The following is a 12102-nucleotide window of genomic DNA, read 5'->3' as shown; positions in this document are numbered from 1 at the left end:
TCAAATATTTGAGTAGTTTATTTTATCTTTTTATCTTGTTTTAATGGGAGTGTTTGAATCCTTAAATGGTATTAGTTTTACCTCGATGCTTCGTGTGTACTTTAACTTTCCATCCTGTTTATGTTTTGAAACATTTCTGTTTTTCCAATATATTCCAAAAGCCTTTTTCGGAATGTCATCATCATTGAGTTGAATGATGTTGCAGGGAAAATATTTTTATATATTTTATATTCCAAACTTTTTGAACTGAAATGAAAATGCCAAAGCTTCACATAAAATTGTATTTTAATGCCATTGTTTAAAATGGCAACATCACTCAGTGAGCAATGTGTAACTGAATCTCTATTTTATATCTAATTGGTAAGTGGAATTATTCAATTGGTCAACATATTTAGTTATCACACATAAAAGGAAGGAGGAACGTGTAAATGACAAATATTTAGTAGTATTTGTGAAAAACTCAGGATATGCCAGTCTATGGGCAAGTTATGAGGCACAGGATCACAAATGTTTCAATAGGACTTTTTATTTAAAATAAACCAAAACGGATGTCTGCATTCATATCTATACTCACACGATATATAATTTACCATACAAAATCTACAAAATGATAATGACAAACATTTATTTAGACAGATAACAGTACAGCATAAACTGTTAGAACACTGTTTGCTTTGCCATTGATATTTAGCTGTGTTTGGCACTTGACCACGTTGTCTTGTGCAGTTTCAAGATGAATACCACGCGCTGTTTTATGTTCATGAAGGGCATTTCACAAAAATGCAACATGTGCAGAAATGATTTCTTCATAGTTTGGTTTGCTTTGAAGAAAGCGAGAATCCTTTTTCTGCGAGAACTGTTCTGAACAGCGTGTTTGTGTTTTTAATAACGTGGCTTACATGTGAGCGGGTGTTTATGAATATGGATTTACACAGGAGCATGTTAGACCTTTACACATTTTCTGGCCATTCAAAATAGATAGGCTGTAAAGAAATATTCACAAATATTCCGCCCTGTTGTTCTTTGCTGAGACCTTTTGGTTTTATACAGTCTGTTGTCTCACTATATTCATGTTATTGACTGCATGCTCACAATTAAAATATACAAGTATGCATTGACAACACTGAATGAACTCATCGTGACAGCACATATATCCCATAAACACACTCATTCTGAAACGTTAAGACCCATCGACCCATACAGACAATACATTCAGTTTGAAATGCAGATCCTCATTTAGTATTTACTAAACAACTGGAATTGTAATTATACCCAATATATAAAAATAAAAGGATTAAAATCACCCAAATCTTGAAATTAAGGCCAGGATTTTGTCAAATTGAATATTTTCGGCAATGAAAACGTATTTCTTTGGGCTTACACATGTGTGTCTCGTGTGACAATAAAAGTGGTCATCTGACAGCAAATGTTGCAGTGGTCCATATGTGCATAGAATTTCACAATTCTACATAGAATTTCAATGTACAAATGTATTTGAGAAAAAAAATATTTAAAACAGCAGTTTCATAATAATAAAGCATTTTTGTGGTATGTCACCCATCAAATAAAACCATAAATATTATCTACATTTTCTGTCTAATACTTTATCCCTTCTCTTTAAAATCCAGTATTATGGTTTCTATGATGATCTCCTCCGACTATATATTATTGACTGTACTAGGTGGAGAGGATAGCATGCATGTTCGTTTGTTTAAAAATATTTTTTGATGTTTTTAGTTTTTTTTAAAGGTTACACTTTAAAGGTAAAAATCCCACCTGAGCCGAACTGCCCCATCAAGGACCCCCAAAAATGTATTATGTTTTAGTCCCTGTCTGTATTACTAAAAGTTGTCACTTCGTTCAAGCGTTTAGGGTCATTTATTCATTCTCACATTTTAGAATAATAGTAAACTCATCAGAACTATAGCACAACACAAATGGGGGCTTAAAAAAATCCAACCATTAGCAAGTCTGTAAATCAAACTAAATTAAACTATAAACTAAACTAAATAAACCCATTTATTACCGAAAGCCTATGGATTGTTATAAAATTGGCAAAATGTTTTATTCTATGTCTCAGTAAGTCAAGTAAGATTTTTCGGGGGCTATTATTTGAAGGCTACGATGTCAGGCTGCCAAAATATACTTTAAGTAACAAATTTGTATACATATATGATATGGTTAGATACAAGTCTTAAGTGCCTTTCCTCAAATTATTTATGCTCTTGATCAACGACTTGATCTTTGCTTTATTAAGGATTATTTTTCGGTTTAGAAAGAACGTCATCGAGGTGACACTTTACCATTCTTCTTTCAGTCTGTCAGAATAACCTTGCTTGGACAAGCACATAAACCTCCACAACCCCTCAACTTTCCTTCACCCAAAGCCCTTAATACGTGTTTTTTTGGGGAGCACCGCATATAACAGAATGCGATGTCCTTTACACCACTCTTCAGTTTGTTTTAAAAGCCCTTTATGAGGATTCCAAAGTGCAGCAGGACACATGAGCACGATATTTTTAGTGTGTCTGTCCCTTTGTGTGTATTTGAATGTATCCTGGTGTTTGCCAGTGGCCAAAAAATGATGGAGGCATGTTATGTGATACCATCTGCTAAAACAGACGTTTGGTGGGAAACCCGCAGGGACAGTTAGATGGGGGAAATATTGGAGTCCAGGTTCTGCTTGTATTAAAACATTTTTAAACAGCAAGACCTGTGTGAGAAGGGTTAGGACATCAGGGAGACGCTCAGTTGATTCACTGGCTGGCACCGCTGGGGTCACACTGCAACAGTCGTACGATGGATGGGTCGCTCTTTGCACCCTCTACAAACTCCTCCAGTGACAATTTACCTGAGGAGGAATGCAGTGTCTGATGGTTAGCATGGGTCATCCCTCTCACGGAAAAAACAACTAATAGGATTTACATAATATTTTTGATTGACGTTGGACACATTTTTGCAACTTTTTTTCCATGAGTTAATTTCTCCAATAGTGTTTAGGTCAATATTCTATTTGATTTCAATGAACAGGAACTTTTTCAAAGTTGTAATTTAGGTAAACTAAAATAACCTTGGTGCTTAATTCTTCTGAAATTGTAAATGTATCTATAGATGTTTTCATCGGACACCCATGCCTGGCCTGAAGTTACCAGCCAGCCTTAATCCAAGCTCCCCATACCCCATAATTTATTTGTTATTTATTTAGCTTGTTATTAGAAATAATCTGCAGGGACTCTTTTCTTTGCGGATGTGCACTGGAAGTTAAATTTGGGCCACAAAAGCTCACATGCGTAATGTTTGTTTTTTACAGTTAAAACCGTATATATTTTCTCTCAATTTTCCCATAAGCAAAAATGGCAAAATTCCCAAAAATTGACATACTTATGGAGGTCACATGTTTACATATTGATTGAAATGAATGGGAATGCAAATTTATATCTCTGTACATGTTGGCCAACTGATTATACTCACCATCACGATTTGTGTCCATCTGGCGGAAGATCTTTTCTGTGCGTTTCTCTGGTGTTGACTCATCCTCTGGCATCTTCATGACGGAAGACACCATCTTATAAATAGCCTGAGGAAATAAATATGAAAGATATGAGCTTCAGCATGGATTTACTGACTAAAACAACAAATATTTTCATACTCAATTGTTGAATGGTAATATTGTCATGACATGTGGATGTAGCTTGTGTCGGTATTGTTTATAATATATGGAGAGTGATTTCGGACCAACGGGATTTCATTGTTGGCAGACCGACACAGCACAACACAGGAATTCAAACGGATCCAATGACAACCATACACATACCTGTACAATCTCTAGCATTTCCGCCTTGCTTATGTATCCGTTACCATCCAGATCGTACATGCTGAAGGCCCACTTCAGCTTCTGGTCCAAACGGCCACGTGACGTAACGCTCAGCGCAATGATGAACTCTCTGAAGTCTATTGTTCCATCTCCATTGGCATCGAAGGTTCGGAAGACGTGCTCTGCAAACTTCGACGCATCTCCATAGGGAAAGAAATTGCCGTAGATCTTCTTAAATTCTTCCATGGAGAGCGCACCGCTCGGGCAGTCTCGCAGGAAGCCCTTGTACCACTCCTGGATCTCTTGCTCGGTGAAATCTGTGTTGTCCAACAGTTCCTGTATCACTTCGGGACGGAGCTTGCTGTTCTGCTTGCCCATGTTGATGGTCTGGTTTCACCTAGAGATATGACAGAGAAAAGCAAAAACAGTTATTTTACAGTAAATGACTCTATAGATGCACATGTTGTACTTCAGCCTTGGTAAATACACATTTTAGCTTCAAAATCTTTATTGTTTTTTCCTTCACACCAATAATCCTGAATTGAGAGCTAATACGTTTCTTGCTTTTTTAGATTTAGGGACTGTAGAAAGAAACATTAGAGACTTGATCCATAAATAATCTTGTCAACATAAACAATCATTTCTGAAGTCAGAAAAAGACCCCTAAGACTTTGAGACTTTTTAAATATTCTTTGAGCCTGTTGTTGTGAACAGACAAACCACGGCGTATCTTCCGCATATCTAAAGCTTGTCATCCCTTTCCCATCTGTCAACTGAACTTTCCATTGGTAGACCACAGTGATGCTTTCACCTGCTGCAATATGTCTGTGTGTGTCTGTGCATCTGCACCAAACTCATTTCCTGATGCAAATGTCTTACTTGAAGACCTGCCTGACCGCAGTCCCATACAGCCACAGTTCAAATGATCCTCAAATGAGAGCTCACATTAGAGTCAGTCAATGAGACAGATGCACGGGTGTTAGATTAAATGATTGTTAAACAACCTGGAGACACAACTTTAATTTTCTGTAATAATGAACATTGTTAAGCAAAATCTAAAAACTTTGTTTTCATCATAAGTGCTAATAAAAAAAGGGTTGGGAACATGGTAAAAAATTAAGTTTCTCTTGTTTTGTGGATACGTTTAGTTTGCATGATAATTCTCATCCATGTCCGCCAGATGAGAGAGAACAGAGGTTCAGTTTCTCTGTGATAGGGGCAAATAATAACATTTAGAGAGATGAATAGATGGAGAAACTGAACCTCCTCTTGTCAACAGGAAGCTGTTCATCAGTTGGCCTTTCAATGTTCCACACGTAGCAAATGTGACCATTAGCCCCGCACTATATATAGCATGCTTATTCATCTCTTTTTTTAATTAGGACAAAACATGTTAAAGATAAGAAAACCTTATTATTATATAAATTGAGGAAATAAAATGAGGAACAGTTCTAGCTACACTCACTATGTCTTTGTTTAGGCCCTATTTGGGAACTGTCATTCGTACAGTAAATGGCATAAGAGCTTTGAAGTTAAAATTAGGCCATTAAATGTCAACTGACTAGTTTGGAGGACGTTCTTCAAAACAGATTGTTTTCTTTGACTATAAGAATATTTCATGAATTATAATTGATTTACTAACAATGGTACTGCAATGACAATTGAAAGCTCTAATGTCATATTATAAATATCTACACTGAAAAACAAAAGGTACATTTACGGAACTTTACTGTCATTTTTTGCAGATTTGCCATGTATAATGTGAAAAAATGTAACTTGTTTTTTTTAAACAGGATTTTTCATGTATTTTTTTAAATACGGTAAAAAAACCCGTACAATTACAGAAAAAGAAAGCAAATTTGCAAACGGGGAAAACATTTATTTTAGGATTTATTTTTGTATTTTTTTGTTACAGTTCATTTGAAAAAATACGGTCAAAAGCTGTAAGATTACAGAAAAAGACTGCAAATTTACAAAACATGGGGAAAACGTGTAATGTTGCAGCTGCCATGCAGAACATTTTCAATTTGTTACGTTTCTTATAGTGTACAATTGATATAAACCCTGGCCATAAAAATTTGATAGTAACATATTTAGAACTGTAACATATAATAACAGTTTTTGATATACAGTAAGAGTAGCTACCTATATTTGATATCTTACTCATGACAATATCCTTCTAATAGTCAAAACCTATGTCTATGAATTATGGAATTAAATTCTCTACCTATGTCTGAGTTAAAGTGCCTCTGCTGATCTATGCTAATGTCCGCTCTGTCAAATAACCAGAGACGTATCCACCCCCCCACCTCTAACCACTGTACCTCAAAAGTACAACAGACCAATTTGTCAGAGCTTTTATTTCATCCCTTTTGATGGTGCACAAAATTGTCACGGTCAAACTGAGTTTAATAACTTAATGGAAATGCATTTGTATTATGTTCCACCAGGTTGTCATGGTAACAGACAGTCAAATCTCAACACAAGTCTTTTGAAGCGACTTCCAATCAAATAATGTCTTGTTGTGCAACAATGAATCAAACAAACAAGAATGAGTCCTTACCACATGAATGCGGATGTAGCCATTGAGGAAAATTTAGTTTGTGTTTACTGGGCCTAGTCAAAAGTGACTCCCAACCTGAAGTCCCAACTAGTGCGTATTCTTGTCCATATGTACACTCCAAAAATCCCTCATCAGTTGAACGCAATTTGGTTATGTGGCAAATTCCCACATGATTTCATTGCATTGATAGCTTTATTTAATCAGGTTGGATGCAAACTCAAATTTGACTATCCAAGTATCTGCTCATTACATGTACAACATGGACCATTTATAGTTCTCCAATGAAACAAAAAGACATCTGTTTATGAATATGTCATATTTTTATTGACCCATGACGAGCAATTTATGGTCATCTAATGAATGCAATAGGCTTCAGGGTGTAAACTTAATCCAAGTTACTTTTCTCTCATTATATGTACAAATATTTTATCTTCATTGAAACAAAAAGACATCTGTTTGTTAACATAAATGATTCTTATTGACCTAAATTGAACTATTTATGTTCATCCAAAGAATGTCCGTTTGCACCTTCTTTGGGATAAGTCTATTTTATCATACACAAGGTGAAAATCAAGCACAAGATCAAGCAATGTCACACTAAGGAGTGTGCAATAGTAGTGCAGACTTGTCATTCATCCAAAGCGACAAAAAATTCTTGAAAAGGTTCATCAGCTGAGCTTTTGAAGTCTCACTCCTGATCTTTACTTAGAGAACCTGAGCTTATCTTGGAAAAGAGTTTCTGGCCTGTGTGTTTAGAGATGTTCTCTGTGTCTCTATTTCTAGGGTCAACAGCTCAAGATCTTTGGTTCAAATTAACCCTAAGACTCTTAGTGCCTCCAATAGCAACTGGGTGACGCCACGCTTACATAACGAAAGGCAAAGTACCGATGTCCTAATAGTGATGGAAGGTCGGGTGACTGTGTTGGAATGGCTATATCTTAGAACAACTGAATCACACAGCAGAATCCTATACTGTATATGACAGAGAAGGTTTTAGCATGGAACTCATTCCTATAGTCTAAACCAATCTGAAATAATAACTTTATCACACGGTGCAGCGGATTGGTTCCTTCTGTATCAGCAGCCAATGAGCTTGCTTCTTAACGTTTACATTTTGGCTAGTGATTGTCGTAGCAGTGCAGCGCTTCCGAAACCCTCCTCCTTCCCCAACTCCACTTATATAGATCTGCTACAAGGTGATCGTACGCTATTCAGGGCTCATATATGTTATATGTGCAGCAGCACCATGTTGTGGATGTATTGGCAGTACCAAATCTCTGTACTTGCACAGCCGCAGCAGCAACTCGTAGCAGATCTATTCAGCCAAAATACATTTATATGTCATGTACATACAATGCTAAACCCTCCAAGAGTTGTCAGAAATAGGTCTAAATTAAGCACAACAAAGCAAACATGGTTCACAAAACTTGACCTAGTGTTACCTTTTTTGTAACTTTTGGATACTTTCCATTTATGCAGATGTTTGAGAGATAGCAGAAAACAATAAGAACTGAGGAACTGTAAATGATGCCAACCAGATTAATTTACACTGGCCAGATGAGCATCAGAGCTCAGGAAAGCATGCAGTAAATTTAGCTTGACTTTTAAACAAATTTAAATTAAACAAATGTTACCCTTTATGATAATCTATGATTTCTGTTTACAGCCTAACAAAAGCATGATTTATTCACAAATGTTAAGAACACACTCAGATGGAAGGATATACAAATGACGTGTGACAGAGAGGTTGAAATTCACCGCCCCACCTCCTCCACCCCTCAAAACCACATAGAGCAAATACAACACAAGCTGAATTATGACTATGGAAAATGTCAACGCTGTTTTAGTCTTCGCGAGGAGGCCTGAATGCAATGCTGTCATTACTTCCCTCTACATTCTCAAGAAATTAAATGCATTCATCTCATCAACTCATCATTCACACATATGTATCGTGACCCTTTATAGGTTTTAGTGGCCACATGGCTGGTACCAACTTTTTTCCTCAAGCTACAGTTTATGTGTGCCATGCTAATACCAAGCCTAAACACGTTTACCAAACACTAGGCATTTATAACCATCAAAACAAATGTTGATTTTCCAGTCTGAAACATGCAAGATGGTAGGAAGCCAATGTGATGTAAACATGATGTAAATGTACTTTATGTGTCGATGGACTTGCACGAGGGAATGATAAACAAAATCAATTATTAAAACTACCCTTAGATAGCTTAATTTTTTTGCAGAGACTGTGTAAGTAATTTAGGTTTAAGAATGATCTTGAAACACCTAAGAAATAAACGAAGTGTTTAAAGAGTGTAAACTCATTATTACTGTATGTGGTGAATTTCTGTGACTAATATTAAAGACTTTACGGTAGATGAAAGATGATACAAGCAAATCCAGTAAAGTTTGTAGGACGACGCTACCTTCTGCATATTCAATAAAGTTGTTCCACAGCTGTATCTTGTATCGTATAATAATATAATAAAATAAAAATTTCAGCAATAAAGGTAATCCAAAACCCAAGAGCTTTCTCTCTCTCTCTTTCTCTCTCTCTCTCTCTCTCTCTCTCTCTCTCCCTCTCTCCTACTCCTTGTACCTGTAGGATTACCTCAAGGGCCTGTGGGGCTAATCTGAAGTAATAGGATTTAAATATAGACTCACGTCTGTTATGTAAGTATACAAAATATCTTATAGCAGTACTAGGCAAAGTATAGTAACTGGATTCCACAAGTAATTCCAAAAATACTGTTAAAAATGTAAAATGTGTAAAAGTATAGCCCTAAATACTAACAAATAAAAAATCTTCAAGATGAGTTTAAATTCTGCACATTTATTTATAGTGGAACATCTAATGAATGTTATATATGAGAGTATGTGAGTGTTCAGTATATGAGATTCAGTTTATAATGGAGACCTATGCTGAGAACTCACAGTGAGACACTGTTACTGTGTCTTTATAGTGTAGCAAATCTAACTAATAAAGCGAAAAGTGGTGAATGTTCATCCAATTACTTTATCAAAGAAAATTTCAACAAACGTTATTGAAAGTCTCTTACAAACTCTAAAAAAGTTAACATGACTATTTCAGTTCTGACAATGAAACTTATATTAATATCGAAACTTTCGAGGTAAACTATTTTTATCCAGTTCAAATTTGCTCAGCCGATATCTAAAATGAGCAACAATTCTTGTAAACTATCCTTGCTTAACCCCACAATAGAAGGGCACCGACCGCCATCAAGAGACACGTTCGACATGGAGCAACTGAACTCCAGTACATACTGTGAGTGTAAATATTTGTTAAGCTTCTATTTTTAGAAAACCCGCCTTCGAAGAGATTCACTCTCACAGTTTAACACTATTGTCAATTATAGCAAAGGTTATGTGACAGGTCACACGGTCGAAATGACTTGAGAAACTCGGGCGTGAAGTGACTGTTGCTCAACGCTGTGGTGAATTATCATGGTTTTTATGATACATCGTTACTGTTCTCAACACATCATGTGTTTACTTTGCCTTATCAGTAGAGCGATAAATTGTGGCCTTAGCAGATAATGTAGCCTCATTAAAAATGCATACTATCCTGACAACAGACAGGCGTTCAATTGAACACCACAAACATTTGCATTCCACTTGGCATCACAGTCCATTGAAAGCTCAAAAGCTTGATAAGAGACCTTGACCGGAAAGCTTTCAACACCCAATGAAGCATTCTGTGCGTGAGGCAAGCTACAGTGCACACATTTAATTCAGACATACTGGAAGAACACAGAGAAAAGACAAACAGCATATCTTAATCGACTTACAAATGGGGAAGTATTCAACATTTTGCATCACCCAGCATATATTTTCATTCAACGTATTTAAAAAATAAACATTTTAAATAAAGATGAATTTGACAAATAATTCTTTACAAATAACCACAGTACAAGTACCAGCTAGATCAAACGTTATCTCAGTTGCTGCAAGGTCATAAAAGTGACATGTATGATACAAATAAAGCCACGATAAACATCTAAAATAGTTTCAAATGTGTAGCATGCCAAACTGTGGGACACCCTCATCTGTCCTCACAAAGATTGCTTGTTTTTTTACCCACCTTATCATAAATGATGTAGTTCTGCTTCACCTGTTCCCCTTTAGGACATTTGTGAGACTCGTGTTATCCTCTCTACAGTATATGTACTCTATGCAGCTCTTCCAAAAAAGCTCTTTGAACAGACACACCTCTCCCTCTCTACATTTCCGTCCCCATCTCTCTTTTTCTCTCAGTCTCTCTCTCTCTCTCTGGGGGTTTACTAGACTCTCCCACCAAGCTCAGCCTCTCTATTTCCACATCCCCATAGACTGTCACATTTTTCCAAGCGCCCACGTTTCTTTTAAGACAGGTTAAGGGCCATGACTGAACAGATGTGTCCGTGAGCCGTCTGTCATCTCAAAACTTAATTTACGTCATGGCGTAACCCACACGCATGCTGTCACAATGCAACGGGGAAAAACGTTGACTTCCTGCAACATGAGCTGTTTTGTTGAATGCGTTGAGAGTGCTTCTGCACCGTGTACATTAAATCTAAAAACTGGAATCAGTAATGCAATCCTGTTATCGTTTCCTTGTTGTTATACTTCTCAATGAATGAAAAATGGAATTGAAATCTTTTGAGGGCTTGTTTCCTCTTTCACATAAATCCACGTGACTCTGTGAAACAATAGCTGTTTTCACTGGTGTATTTATTTGTTATGTACGGTGCAACTTGCATGAAGAAATGTTTGCCAACACATTGTATGACTTTTCTCATAAAACGCTAAAGTTTTGAACACATACTGATGTCACTATAGGACACTATAGAACTGAAACTGATGAAGTTTTGTCGTTCAAAGTTCTTCCTCTGGAACCAGATACCGTTCTTCTTCGTGACCTTTCATTAGCCAACAGGTCTGAAATCCACTTAGGTCTGGCATGCTGTCATTTCCAAGTTTTGGATGAAGGTGTCCTGAGTGTTACATCTGAACTGTTTTCGCAATTGTTCGCTTTCATTCATTCAAACCTCATGTTCTCCTCGTGTTTCGCCCCTGTGCATCAGATATCATGGGGCAACGACCTTTCCAGTAACAGTTCATGGAGAAAAGAAAGAACAAGAACTCACCTCAGGTGCTTGTTCCGGTGCAGTGCTGTCAGATGTTAGATGGCCATAACCCGTGGAGCTCTGCAGAGAAGAGGCGTTGAGTGGCCTCAGTGATGAGATGCAGCTGCAGGTATCAGGAACTTTGCACTTTGATGCGACCGGCAGCGGCAATGAGGAACTCTGCAAGACTCACTGCGAGCAGTCCACCCGCAGCTTAGTTCACAGCACCAAAGTGCCTCCCTCACTGACGTCAACCCTGCTGGTCACATGACCTGCCTAAAAGCCTATGTGAGCTACCGTTGTCCTGGCAACAGAAACTCTGCGTTGACTCTTGCTGTCACTTCTTGATTACAAAGTCAGGAACATTATAATTATAACTATATCACAAATAAATATAACAAAAACACATTTTTTTACTCTTTTAATGCACTTAAAATTAATATATTCATTTGAGAAGGTCTAGAACTTAACCAGACATTTGTGCATTTGTTATATTGCATTGTTGAATATTTGTCTTTTTTTTTTCCGGACATGATCACATTGTCATACACAGGACTGTGCAGCCGAACGAGGACCTGAGCAGACGTCCTCACATTGGC

The 12102-nt window shown here is 37.0% G+C and overlaps 1 protein-coding gene across 2 annotated transcripts; it reads right to left on the bottom strand.

The window, feature by feature from the left end:
* Positions 1-42: 42 nt before the first annotated feature.
* On the bottom strand, positions 43-12102 carry ncaldb (neurocalcin delta b). Of its 2 annotated transcripts, none has more exons than XM_079484472.1 (4): positions 11525-12102; positions 3815-4211; positions 3472-3577; positions 43-2851 (listed from the first exon to the last, which is right to left on the bottom strand). In XM_079484472.1, the coding sequence occupies exons 2-4, from the start codon at positions 4190-4192 to the stop codon at positions 2757-2759; spliced, it is 579 nt and encodes a 192-aa protein (XP_079340598.1). In that variant the 5' UTR covers positions 4193-4211; positions 11525-12102; the 3' UTR covers positions 43-2756. The 2 variants fall into 2 exon arrangements, with proteins under 2 accessions (XP_079340598.1, XP_079340599.1); XM_079484473.1 differs by lacking the exon at positions 11525-12102 and adding an exon at positions 10480-10941 and having other exon boundaries at positions 514-2851.

This window comes from Barbatula barbatula (genome assembly GCF_947034865.1).
Source record: "Barbatula barbatula genome assembly, chromosome: 21".
NCBI lineage: Eukaryota > Metazoa > Chordata > Actinopteri > Cypriniformes > Nemacheilidae > Barbatula > Barbatula barbatula.
Note: the sequence above shows the minus strand (reverse complement) of the source record. Positions and strands in the feature narration are given on the sequence as shown.